General features: G+C 34.1%; 1 protein-coding gene across 1 annotated transcript in view; it reads right to left on the bottom strand.

Annotated features, from left to right (window-relative positions):
* Positions 1-592: 592 nt before the first annotated feature.
* Positions 593-14,367, bottom strand: part of LOC131076896 (protein ACTIVITY OF BC1 COMPLEX KINASE 8, chloroplastic) — a 179,381-nt gene continuing 165,606 nt past the window's right edge. The window contains exons 10-20 of the mRNA XM_058014241.2: positions 13,188-13,261; positions 12,996-13,065; positions 10,673-10,761; positions 10,440-10,564; positions 3,587-3,667; positions 3,397-3,457; positions 3,235-3,289; positions 3,005-3,103; positions 2,698-2,787; positions 2,491-2,550; positions 593-918 (exon numbers count right to left, since the gene is read on the bottom strand). Of these exons, the coding sequence (XP_057870224.1) occupies positions 802-918; positions 2,491-2,550; positions 2,698-2,787; positions 3,005-3,103; positions 3,235-3,289; positions 3,397-3,457; positions 3,587-3,667; positions 10,440-10,564; positions 10,673-10,761; positions 12,996-13,065; positions 13,188-13,261 (921 nt within the window). The 3' untranslated portion in view covers positions 593-801. The remainder of the gene's footprint in view (positions 919-2,490; positions 2,551-2,697; positions 2,788-3,004; positions 3,104-3,234; positions 3,290-3,396; positions 3,458-3,586; positions 3,668-10,439; positions 10,565-10,672; positions 10,762-12,995; positions 13,066-13,187; positions 13,262-14,367) is intronic.

The raw sequence follows: 14,367 nt of genomic DNA, 5'->3' as shown, positions 1-14,367 counted from the left end.
CACAAGATTATCACATTTCATGCATTGCTAGGCTACTTGAAATAGTGTGACCCAAGTTCAAATACACCTCACCACAACAAGGTGGCCCATAACCTCTCCCAAGCTTCACCAAGAAAAGAAAGAACCTAATAGCTCAATACATATTAAAGCTGGTAACTTTAAGAGTTGAATTTGTGAGATCGTCTGATTCAGAACATTACTTGAGAGATAAATAGCACAATGTTTCTACAATCATAATGGAGCTAAACCAACTCCCAGATCATCAATTTGAAGAAATGTCATATTTACATTAAGTTTGCCCGTTAACCACATCAATGAAAAAAGCTCTCTAAAAACCCATAGCATTAAGTACAAGATATGCAATATTTGATATTTTTTTCCAAACAACAAAGGATAATGTAGATAGTTGTGTTTTTACACATCATTATAGAGGCGTACATTCCAAAGCATAAAGCATTTAAATTTAGATTTAGTGCTTAGATAATGCAAAAGATAAAATAGAAATCGAAAAATGAAAGACAACTTCCTTGGTGTGCATTAGATGTATTTTTAATGCAATGGAAATTCCTTATATGTGACTTATATATGCGTATAGAATGTAACTCAATCCATGAATAGATTATAAATACATTTACATCATTCACAGTTGTTTTGTTTTCCCGAAACAACTTTATGGGGACAATGGGATATATAATGAATTTTAAGTGACAATACAAAAGATAATGGAGATGAAGATTGTTGACAAAAGAAGCTTGACCAGTGGGAACAAAACTTTAAAAGGAAACTATGCTCATGCCTTCATCAAGCAGTGCCTGTTATAAGTCTCTCCTGTTGATCCAACCTTCGAACTTTCAATATACCAATAAGAACTAGGAGGAAAAAGATTGCACTTCCAAAATATGCAGCCATAGCAGGCAACTGTCAACACAATTTAGATGCTTAATTAGTTTTCCATTATAGAAGTTGTATGTGATAAAATGCGGTGATCAAAACGAATAAATCAAGATCAAAAGACCCACATACCAATGAGACTCTTGGTGCAAGTATATAAACTAACTTAACTAGTTTAACTTCCCAAGGGGTGTCCCATTGTTTTCTATCTCACAAGATCCCTAAAGTCAATGTTTTTCTCTCAGATCATTGAGCAAGTGACTTAGGAATGACAACTCCAAGAACGAGTGATATTTGATCTACATGCATGAATACATCCTAAGATCTATATGATGTGTTAAAACTTATGATGATTAAGCTAGTATGAAAATAGTAATATGATAAATATATTGCTCATGATATACTAGCATGGATATATTATTGATATGAAATGAAAAGCTTATAATTTTTTATGATGATATTTTAACAAAGAGGCTAAACTGCTTAGTAAATTAGACTATAATGTAGATGCATGAAACTTGGATATATAGATAATGAAGAATGGGAGCTCTATTTATAGGGAAAATAGGGCAATGGATGGTTAAGATTGAATAATCTTAACAAGGGCTAGGATTGAAAGTTAATCAATCCATGTTTACAATTCTCATCAATGAAATGGTGACAATTGTCAACAAAAGGTGGCTTGAGAGGAGATGCAAGAGGCATTAAATGCCTAAGAAGACATGAAGGTTACCTTAGGAGGTAAAGGTTAAAGTTAGGTTAGGGTTATACAATGGATAAAGCTTTTAGCCAAGGGGTAAACTCTTGTGCAAGGGTTAAATGGATAACTATGGTCAAAGTCATAAGTGTTTGATGAGACCCTTGAGTCAAAAGGATGGTTAAGTTAGAGGAAAGTCTCTAACCAAAGGTCAAAGGCGAGTTAACCATAAATGGTTATGTAAGAGTCTTTAATGGTTTGGAAGACTTTAGAGGTTAACCATTTGAAGACACAGAGCCTTTTATGGTTATTGAAGACTTTGGAGGCTTTGAAAAGTGATTTCTTTTTACTTAGGAATGTAACAATAATTAGGAGATGAATTAGGCTAAATTGGAAGTGATTAGAAGAATCTAGAAGGGGTTTAAGAGGCAAGTGGGAGATGTAAGAAAATGCAAATGGATGAGAAAAAATGATTTTAATTAAAATAAAATTACTTTATTTCAACCAAAATAGATGCAACTTGAATAAATACAAGTGGAGGGATTTTATAAATAAATTAGATTTATTTATTTGCAAGGCTCAATTTAATTAAATGTAAATTTAATTAAAAAGGGAGAAAGGGGAATTAATTAAATAAAATGATTTATTTAATTATTTAATTAATTCCCCTAAAAGCTAAAAAAGGTTTATATGAATTTAATTAAATAAATTGAGTAGTTTATTTAATCAAATAGATGAATGCAAAGAAATCAATTAAATAAGATTTAATTAATAAGAAGAATGGAGTTAAAATAAATATTAAATATTTATTTAAGAAAGTGATCAGATTTATACTCTGGAGAAGTTCACATGTACAAGTCTATTCTCTTTTATAATACATGATATATTTTTAAGGATATTACCCGAATAGAGTTAAAGTGCAGAATGGTGGCAAGATTGACCAACGTTCCTCCCAAGACAGCCTAGCAAAATAGCATAGACGTGACAGGACTTTGTTAAAAACAGCAGATGTCAAATCTTTCAAAATCAATTTGAGTTGTCACATTAAAAACCGAAAACGAAAAGTTCTATATTAGAACATGCTAAAACAAGGTCCAAAAGATGCTTACATTTTCTATTGTTTTCTGAGCAGCAGCAACTCGCTTGAATGCTCGTTCTGACTCAAGAGTACGGACTCGTAGCTTCAAATCCCCTTGTTCCTGTAAAGCAATTTATAAGGACCTATTCATTTTCTTTTAAATCCACACACAAAATGATTGCACCTTCTTATAATAAGTAACCAAAATTACAAAGCATATGATGATTTGATGCAACTCTGAACAGGTAAACATATAAGCAACCTTTAACTCCAAGTTTTCCAGACATGTAATATTTTTCATTGAAAGAAACAAATACACACCATTAATAGGATCTTACCAGGCGTTCAATAACCTCAGCAAGTTTCTCAACTCTATCAGCTTGTCTAAAAAGATTAGAAAATGCACGTGCTTGTCGCTGCCATCTTTGACTGAAATCCTGTGGCCCACAATTGAGAAATCAAACTTGTTTTTACCTTAAAGAACATAAAGTTAAACAGAAACTCACATTATAACCCATCTTTACAACACATTAGATAATACACAATCGGCTGTGATATATCATCTTACCTTCACAAGTACTTCAATCCCAGCCTCTCGAAATCGTAGCAATTCCAGTGCATACCTGGAAAGAAAGCATTTGTCAGTAGACTTTTTGGGGTGGCAATTTTTTTACTGCGTCAGTCTTACTGATTGAGGAAGAGACAGTTGTACATATTATGTCATACTTACGGCTTTGCAATCTCAGATATATCAAAACGAGGGTCAAGACCTTTTCCAATGCCATCTAACACTGAAAGAAGGCAGTGTTGACCAAGCATTAAAAGACAGAATCTACTAAATAACAGTTCACATACATTCATAATATTTTTAAATAGAATTTCTTTGTTGAGCCTTTCGATACAATCATACATGGACAAACCTGAGAATGCCCTAACAACAAATGTGAAAGTAGCTGGAAAACGGAAAGGTTGGTCCACTGCTATAGATAATAGATCCTCTCCTGTGGTGAACAATAACAACAATATCAAAATGCAGCTCTCAAACTGTTTATTTTAATAAATCCAAAAACCCTTTTTCTTTAATATTATAACTAAATCATTCATAATGATAAAACTCGCTAGCTTGGAAAAAAAAATTATATCACTTCAATTCATAAAATTAGAAAAGAGCAATGGCTTTGCATTTATCTATTGCATAATCCCACCCCAGAGAATTTTACATAAAAGCTTACTAATTTCTTGGCAGTTTTGTGCTCTTGTATAAGAGAAAATTGTTTCTTGCAAACTTTATTGTGGTAAAGATATAAAATCACAATCTAAGGCCAACCTCAGTGCTAGCTGTCCTTGTAGTTGTCAAATTATTTCTCTGTTCGGCTTCAATGCTATATCTGCTCATGAATCTGTAAAAGGCTTGGATCCTTTCAAAAACCTAACATTTATCCTTTATAAGAAAAAAATCAATCTACGGCCTGCTGCAGGGTGTATGGAAGAAACTTCCTAGAGATTGGGTTATGCTCAATTTTATTGGAGCTGCACATTAACAGGAGAGATCTTTAGATTTGATGATGGGCAGTTTACATAGAAGCTTACTATTTTCTCAGCAATTGTGTGCTCATATATCAGCCTCGCTAAAAAAATTGTTTCTTGGAATCTTTATAGTGGTAAAGATATAAAAATCAAAATCTAAGGCCAGCATCAGGGTGTATGGAAGAAACTTCCAAGAGATTGGGTTAAGCAAAATTTCAATGGAGCTGCACTTTAACAGGAGAGATCTTTAGATATGCTGATAGACAGACCCTACTAATATTTTTGGTCCACTTGAGACTGAATATAAATAATCAGAGAATATAAATAATCAGGAAGAAGCAATGGCTCTCTTAGAAGTAATAGACTACTAATGAAAAGGGAAGGGAAAAACTTCAACAATAAGGAGGTTGAAACACTAATTTTTCAAGCAGTCAAAAAGAATCAGTGCCACTAATGGCAAGATAAACAATGTAATTCAGGAAGCTTAGATGGAAACAAAAAAATTTGACACCCTATACCAAATATCAATAGGACAGGAAATACAGTGACAGGTTGAGCAGCCCATTGAAGGGTGGAAAAGTTGGAAGGTTTATATCCATCATTTTCCCACCATGGCAATAAAGCTGATCTCATAAGATTGCTCCAAAATGGAAGAGATTGCTCTTAATTAATTTTTTTACAACTCTGGATCAAAAAGACGAAAAACCTTTCTGAACAAAAAATCATCTGCACATGCACCCAGTAGTGCTTCTTTCATGATTGAATCAAACACATGAGAGAGATAAGAGAAAAAAGAGTGATGGATAATTGATGAAAGCCACTAGCTTTTCCTTTTGCTAACTTTCTAGCAATGCTCATATACTTGTCTTGCTGGAAAAAAAATTAATTGCTTAAATTTGAATTTGGAAATCTAGGTCATTTTTATTTTAACAATTTGGTTAGTTAACACCAACTGGGGATCAGCATCTCAACAACAATTTTTCTAGGTAACTTTAGCAAAACAAATAAAAATTGAAGACTAAACTTGGCCTTTCCTTATGTAAAGGATTCTCCTACATTTATATAAAGAAAATCTACAAGTTACTTGCCAACAAGTTTTGGACAAGAACTTGCAAGAAAACTCAGAGTTCCAGACAAAAACATGGCTAATTGGCGCAAGCAAACCTGCAGGTTAAAGCAGCCAAAAACATCAATTTATCCATTTTTATAATATTTTCTCATGTGCCCTTGACTCATTGACTTCGTTGCATTAAATTTTCAATTTTGGACTTGTCTCAACTCTCATGTAATCTTTGACTAATTTAGTAGATTTCTTGACCAAATTTGAAAGGTATGTATTTCCTTTTTGAATTTTTTTAATTAGGTTTTTGCAGTTTTTTCTTTCATTTTTGTTGTCTTATAACAATTCTTCGGCTTCAAAACGGGAGGATTGCACGATGTCACTGCTGTGCCCTACCACAGCCAGTTTTTCTGCAAAAACTTGACGATAGGGCTTGGTTTCTAGTCCTTGGCAGGATACTGGTAGGGCAAATACCTCTATTGGTGCTACAGGTGAAAATGGACAACATTTTTGGTCTGTGCCCACCATTGGGGCCAAAGTGGCTGATGGTAGAAGCGAGAGTGACGGCATGTGTGGCTACACTAACATAGTTAGAGGGTTTCATTGGAACAGTGAACATGCTGCGCGAGGAAGGATGAATGAGATGGAGCAAAACTCGGGAAGTAGCTTTAGTAAAAGGGTTTTGGAGGGCGGTAGGAGCATTGGGGGGTTTATGGGAAATTATCAGGGCATCCCTGTTGCAGAAAGACTGGCCATTTGTTTAGGGGAAGAAATAGTGAGTGAAATTAGTGATAATAATAAATTAGAAATGCTTCTTTGAGTTGGGGCTGATTGGAAGATTCAAGGGTTTCTAGCCGAATCTGGGTGAACTTCACAACTAAGTTATGGAACCCCATTCTTCAGGGGGATGTCCAGATTTTCCCTCAAGCGAGAGGTTATTTTGTGGTCATCTTTGACAATGAACATGATGGGAAGAAGATACTCTGTGAGTACAATTGGAGCTGGGAGGATAGATTTTTGCTTCTTCTAAAACCGTGGTATCCAGCCTTCAACCCTACCATGAAATCTTTCAAAAAAATTCCAACATGGGTAAGACTTACATACCTTCCTTTACAATTCTGGTTTGAATCTTGTTTTGAAGTTATTGGAGACTCTTTGCGCAAATTCTTGGGTGGATGTGACCTCCCTAGGGTTTCAACATACAACCTTTGCCCGTATTTTGGTAGAGATGTATTTAAAGAAAGGGTTTCCTGCTGATTTACTTTTGAAATCAGGAGAGGGTAGCTGGCTGCAACTGTGCATTATGAGGGCATCCTTTTAGATGCTGCAAATGTTTCCAGATAGGTCATAATGTTGCAATTGTGAGAAGAAGAAATCAAACAAACAGGGAACGTGGTGGAAGGAGGTTTTTGATAAGCATTATGTGGTGGAAAAGGGTAGCCAAAATGGTTTCCCAAGAGCTTTAAATGAGATGGGCGTTGCTTGTGCTAAACAGAACAAAGATAAACACTATCCAAAGGCCCTTCGTCTTCTATGCCCTCAGGTATTGCAGTGACTTTGGCTTTTGATAGTGTTAATATTGGTAGTAGAGCCGACAGAGCAGGAAACAGTAGTAATTTGGATTCGAGGGCAAAAAATATTTCAAAAGATGGGTGTTGTAATGGACAGGAGATTAATGAAAAACAAGTTTGTTCTAGGAGCACGGAGGAGAGGGGGAAGTCTATTGTGATAGAATCCAAGTCGGAGATGTCATAGGCAGGCAGATAGACAAGAGGAAGGATGGACAGACGTAAAGAGGAAGAGAGATAAGAGAGTTGAGGAGGAAGGGTCCTTCAATACGCTTCTTCGCTCACATGATAGGGGTGGAGTAAAAGGTCAATATGTGATTGGTGACCTGTTAATGGGTCCTACATTTTGGTGCCTTGTTGGTCAGGGGAGGTGGCTCCCTGGATGTAGCCCCACCTAGTTCAGGCCAAATTAAATCTCGATATATTAATATAAATAAACAAACTTTACCAATAAAAAAAAACAATTCTTTGGCTTCAACATTCCATCGTGTTTTTTCTCCTTTTACTTCTTTCTTTCAAAGCTTGCATTTATAATTTTTAAAGTTGAAGCTTCATTGAGCATTTTCTTTTTTGCTAAATCTCCAAGTTTGCAAATAGAGATGGCATCCACAAATAACCATTGTCGTGGAGAAACCAAATACCCCACTTGGAGGTGTGGTGCAACAAGTATAGAAGCTAGAACGGTGGCATGCAATTGTTGTGGATTAGGGAGTATAAAAGGCATGAATCACCTCAAATATCATCTTGCATTATGATTCAAGAGCATCCCAAAATAGTAAAATACAAGCAATTTTACATCAACCAAGGAATATAGTGATTGGATTTTTGTCCATAAATGATATAATAAATGCATATTACATTCTATTTGGAGAACAAATTCACTACAATTTGTAATGTCCCTAGCAAATATTAATGCTAATATTCCTTAAATCTTTTGCAAATATTAGTTAAATTAGTTACTCTACTAGAGCTTATAATGTCATGGCCAAACATTTAGGGTAAATAATTGACAGATTTATTAAATCTATGTTGGTACCATGCAAACCCTAAATTTGTATCATTGTTTACCTGTAGCATTAATATCTCAAATATTTAAGTCAGCACCATACAAACCCAAAATTTGTATCAATGAATTCTCGCAACATTAACAACTCGAAAATATGTAAAACCAAATCTTATAACACCTTAGATTATATTAAAATTTACATAATACATTTAATATCCCATTTTTACGCTTTAGAATTTACTATCAACCCTTAAAATGACAAACCCTAATATGTTCAACCTAAATCTAGCAAACCCAAAAAAAATCAATAACACTTTTGCAATAAAGATGGCAAGAAATCTAGTATTTCACAACTGAAGCACGCACATCAACACCAAATTTCATTTGACTCAACATTATGTGAAAAATGGCAATGCCAAATTGATCTATTTTCCAACTATAGATCAACCAGCAAATATCCTAACAAAAGCACTTGGAAGTGAGAAATTAAAAGAAAACAAAAGCATGTTTAATCTAAACTCTATAGATTAAGGGGGGATGAAATATTATGTAAATATTTTGTAAATAATCTTTCGTTGCTTGTAGAATCCAACCAATCATCCTAAGGATGAACTGAATAGTCGCTCTTGTTGATATATTTGTACACTATTCCCCATTTCAATAATAAAATTTTGGGGTTTGCATTTCATTTCATTTTTATTTTTATTTTCATAATTCAATATCCTTACCTAACACGAGATGTCCCCAAAGGCAAAAAAAGGGAACAAGCTAGGTAAATTCCATCCACATCCCGCTGTCCACAAAACATCACCTATCTCCAAAATAATGTGTAAACACTGAGGATGAAAGTAATTTTCTGTAATGATGATAGCTGATCCATCATCATATCATATATGCCACTATGTTGTGCATTGTACTTCCTTTTTTGGTCTAGAACTTATAGGATAATTACCTATGAGTTCTTTTGAAATCAATATTTTACATGTTATTAAAGTTTATTTTGCAAATTTATGCATATTAAATAATAGGCCAAGGTTGTGCCAAGTCCCGTGTAATGTCCCCATTTTCTGAAAGAGTCGTTTACTGAAGATTGTTAGTATTCCTATAGGCTCTAGGCTAAGTCAAGTATTTTAAGAGAATAATTAATTAATTAAATTTTCATAGTCCTAAGCTTCTCAAGATTATTTATATTTAATTAATTTAAATTAAAATTGAACCTTGGTTATTTTTATATAGTGACTTTATTTTATGTCAATGGAAAATTGTAAAGTGGGTCACTTTATGAACCAGAAAATGAAATAAAAGAAAATAAAATAAAGTAATTCACGAAGATGGGATATAAAAAGGGTTGAGAGCCAAAAAGAAATTCATTCTTGACTAATTATTTTCTTGGAGAGCTTTGAGAGCTTCTGATTTCGGTTCAAAAAACTATAGGACAAAAACACTTGATATTCTTGGTTGATTGGACGAAAACCCATTTCAGCCAACCTTAGCGGATTCAGACAAAATTCACAGGTGTGTAGATTGATTCAGGTTTTGCAAGATTCAGAGAAAATCGATTTATCTTTCAAAGTCACAAGTTTGCCAAGTTTGCAGGTACAAATTCATTAGATTTGTTGGCAAATAACAATTTTGTATATCATGGTGTGTGCAATGCTTAAAGATCAAAAAAAGTAAGAGCAATTGGTGCAAGTGAAATTTGAAAAGACAACTTAGTGTTTTGTGTGCATTGAAGAAATTGATTTTAAAATCCAAATATTAATTTATTGCTGAGTTCTTACCCCCAGACATACCACTCACTCTTTTCAAGTGACCAATAAAATTATTGAAGACTCCTTAGGTCTTCCTTTATGCATTCGTAGCATCTTAACATTTTCCAAAAGCTGTCGTACACAACAACAAAAAATTTGCAGCATTAGGAAGGGCTTCCATACATTCCCTAGAGGAGCCATACCTCATCTAGAAGGAAATAGATCTTCCGTACAGCTTCAAGGGAACAATGTTGCTGATTGGGAGCTTAATAGGATGTGGAAAATTCTTCCATAATGTCAGCAATTTGGGAATTTAATTAATAACTCTATGCTGTTTGTAATTTCTGAAGTGTAATGTTTTGTAACAGCAATACCAAGAGTTATAAAGAAACTCATTGTGATTATTTTATGGAATATTTTCTGTATCAATGAAGCTGATTTCAATATATGAGATATGGACATTAGTGTCATGTTGATTATTTAATATTTACAATATCAATTCAAGACAAGTTTAAAACAATCTCAGACCAGCCTATTGTAAAATGTTTTCTGAAATGTCTGTCAAGAAAAAATTGTGAATATGGTCAGTTTGATAAAAATATTCGAGTCGGGGCTTTTACATCCCAGGTCTCACTTAAATAATGCCTATAAAATTTTTAATTAAAGCATATGCACTTTCATCCGTTTGTATAAGCAAAAATTACCATTACGCATAAACATTGTTATAAACTTATATTATTTCTGGCATGTCACAATCCATCATTACAGAATAATAAAAAAATATATCACAAATCTATCTGCATATGATTAGTTTAATGGAACTGCAGCATAGAAAATCTACTGCTTGGTTTTCAAATATACCAATTGCTGCAAGACGGAGCTTTTTCTTTTCCACTTTTTCTTCCTTTGTCAATGGTTTCTTGAACCCAAGCTCCGTTGTTGCCATCTCTTTTTCTTTCCTCTGGGATTCCAAACGTTCTTCAAAACTATATTCAATCATAGAAAATGACAAGTTAGATATAAGCATGTAAGATTTACATTACCAGCCAATAGTAATTTTCAATTATAGACAAAAATGGTTTGGTCCACAATACCTGTTGAGAAAAAATTGAGCAGTTCGCCTGACAGCAGTCATATCACTAGAAGGCGCTAAAACGCCCATCTGAACCATGGCTTGTAACACCTGCACATTGTAAGCCAGTTGCAACCTGAGTTTCTCACCTTGACATGAAGATTTCAAATCATTTAGCGACAATTTTGCTGCATACACATGTAAAAGTGTGCATATGACAGTATGTGTGAATATATATGTATAAGTGCATGTGTGTCTCTCTTTCTGTATGCACATGTATGTGTGTTTATGTCACTAATTGGCACTGAAACACTCATCTGTACCATGGCTTGTAACACTTGCACATCATAATCCAGTTGCAACCTGAGTTTCTCACCTTTACATGATTTCAAATAATTTAACAACAATTTTGATGCATGTACACCTGTGCATACGGCTGCATGTGTGAATATGTTTATTGTGTGTGAGTGGGTGGTTGTGTATTTGTCTGTGAGCACATGTGGATGTGTGTGCCTCTGTGTATGCGTATGCGTATGCGTATCTGTGAATATATGTATATTATATGTTGTGCATGTGCAAATGTGTGTGAATATATATGTATTTATTTTATTCTGTGTATGGGTGTGGGTGTGTGCATGTGTGTGTACATGGGCATGAGGTTGTGCATGGGTGTGTGTGTGTCTGGATGAATATATATGTATATTGCGTGCATGGGTCTGTCTATGTCGGGTGGGACAGGGCAGAGCAGGGTGGAAGTGTCAGTGCCTGTGTCTGCATGTGCACATGTATGTAAATGTGTGGTATGAACTTATGTATGTGTGCATGTATGTGCATATCCATAGATAGTAGTCTAATTTGCTTTTACCTCAAGACAAAAAACATTCATAGTGGACTAGACTGTTTCATGGTGTACCAGAATGCAGTATACAATTACAACGTATACATTGGATGAGGAGGTCATGGACTGTAGAATCTGGTATTAACAATTATCACATGTCAGTACTAATCCCATGGAATGGTATGGGAATACATATTGGAAATGACTGTTTAAGACCCTCACATAGGGAAAGCAGATATTTTGAGAGATTCAGACTGACCAAGTCACTTGTAGTCATCATCCTTTTATGTTATGAAGCCCATGGTGAACCAGACAATGTAAGAAGGAAACACGTGCCCAGGGAATTTGAATGGAAACATTGCCCAGTTCTACAGACAACAGTAAAATGATGAGTCTTTCATATTTCATGATGGTAATTGTATGTTTTTACTGAATAGATGACACTGATCTATGATAAATTCACATTGACAGAATGAAATTAAATAACTAGAATAGACTTTGAAAGACATACTTCTGGAAAATTGAGGTTTAACCAATAAATAGAATGCACAGAAAAACAGATCTCAGCGATGGTGAGCTTTTGCAGTAGTTACTTTATTGAAATTTAACAATATGTTGATCCTCGAAAACATAAACATCGCAACGGAAAATGTGTATAAAAGAAAAGATAATAATCTCAGTTCTAATCTCATTAAGCTGCAATATCAATGCTAAACAATGGACGGTGAAAAGAATATCATAAACTGACGGTCACATTGCACGATGTCCAGATACTTCCAAGACTAAGGAACGACCTTAAGAAATGAATCTGGTTCCTAATGGAGACTAATAAATTTTGGTTTTTTGTTACAAATCTTCATGGGTCTTAGGCTAATATGCATGCATTATGATGGTTACCTGGCATTTCCATTCAAAGCAGAGAGTGGTTATGAGAGCTGATTAATTCCATCCCATAATTTCCACAGCTACGACTTAACTTTTGATTGATAGTTAACATTAACATATTTAAATACTCTTAGTTTAAAATCAGGCATAAATGCCTTCGCCAAGAATAGATGCGTAGTGGAGGCCAGTTCAGAGCAAGTGACCACAGGAAGGAGAAGAAGATAGCATGGATCTCTGTCTTGAGACATAACATCAGAAAATCCAGGATGAGGTAACAATTTTTAGCCAGTTGAAAAAATAAACATTTTTTCAGTTAAATCACATTAACTTCAGATCTGATAGTGCAGAGCTGACCTTTAGCCATAAGTCATTTTAGTTGAATGCTTTAACTAATACAAAATCCAGCTAATTCAAAATAAAATGGAATATACTCAGAATATCAATCACTCAATGTTGCTCACACCATTACAGAAAACATTAATTATTGCACTCGTCTTGAATATTGGAAAGATCTGTATCAGATATTTGGCATGTACCTCAGGTACTACTAGTTTCAATAAGCATGCTATATTAAATGATCACCCTGATCACAAACTTAGAAAAGATTTAAGATAAAGATAACCTTATTAGGATCCTTCTCATACACCCCATAAAAAACTTCCAATAGCCCTTCTCTTATGTTTGGATTAATGCTGCATATGAAAGGTGCACATCAGATTAGCATTGTTTTAAAGTCAATGCCTACATTATTAAACAAATCCAGCAACACATAATGCATGGAGGCTTATGTAAATTTCAAAGTTGAACATATCACCTTCCCATCATGCCAAAATCATAAAAAATGAGTCGGCCTCCATTTGCATCATCTACAGCTATATTTCCAGGATGCTTCATGCAAAATATAAGATAATTAGCCCTCTTGATTCAATAGCTATATTAAAACCAACATTAATTAACATCAGTGCTAGCATTAGAACCAATCTAATGGAAGCTTCCTTATATTAGTAGCAGTATATTTCTTGTAATAAATGATGATGACAGACACCCAAATTCATAATTGCCACTAACACGTAGAAACTGCAAGCTTATGAGAATCCCCCAACTTTAATTCAAGAAATCGATCCATTAATTTTGCCAAGTTGCTTGCAATTTATTGGGATCCACAAATTTAATACCAGTTAGGTTTCACGAATAGCATCCAGACTCCACACCTTGCTTTCTTTTTGGACTACCATAATTATACAAATGATACCAAAAAGTGGCTAAAGAAGCATCTGAAAGACTCAGTGCCAATCACGGCTCATATGCTGAAACTAAAAGCACACAAAGAAGAGAAGAATGCACACTAAAGAAACCGAACCAGCATTAATAAGATTTAAAATTTATAAAATCATGTTTTCCAATCTAGTTTTTATAAATACTGGTTCAAAACAGAGGAATACTTATCAGTGCATTGGCATATCTATAACAAGTCAGGGGTATTGTCCACTGCAATCTGGGGAGGCTGGAGTTAGACATCATCAATCTGTTCCTATGTTAGCAATTCTAGTACTGGTTCAGGTTCAGGTTTGTTGGTCCACTTCATGCTTTTGACCAAAAAAACATTTGCAGTTGGATTTGTTTTGGGTTCACCAGTGCAAAAACATGTGTGTGTGTCACACACACACAACCTAAAAGTAAGAATTAAATTTAAGTTTTATATATATTATATCAAACTAAATAATTAAATTTTGAACATACCATATTATTTATTAAACAAAAATATAAAATTTAAATATAATAATATATGATATTAAGACTGAAAATATTAAAATTTTATATAATATGTTAAATGTAAAAGATTAAAATAAAAAAAAAATATCATATTATACTAAATAAACATCAAAACATTGATAAATATTTTAAGATGTCAGAGACTCAGAAGTAGAAAACTATAGAATGTAGTTGAGTAAGTAATGATATGGGATGGTGTAACGAATCTCCACCTTACGTGT

The sequence above is a fragment of the Cryptomeria japonica genome, chromosome 10 (genome assembly GCF_030272615.1).
Source record: "Cryptomeria japonica chromosome 10, Sugi_1.0, whole genome shotgun sequence".
NCBI lineage: Eukaryota > Viridiplantae > Streptophyta > Pinopsida > Cupressales > Cupressaceae > Cryptomeria > Cryptomeria japonica.
The sequence above is the reverse complement of the archived record's forward strand: the minus strand, read 5'-3'. Positions and strand labels throughout refer to the sequence as shown.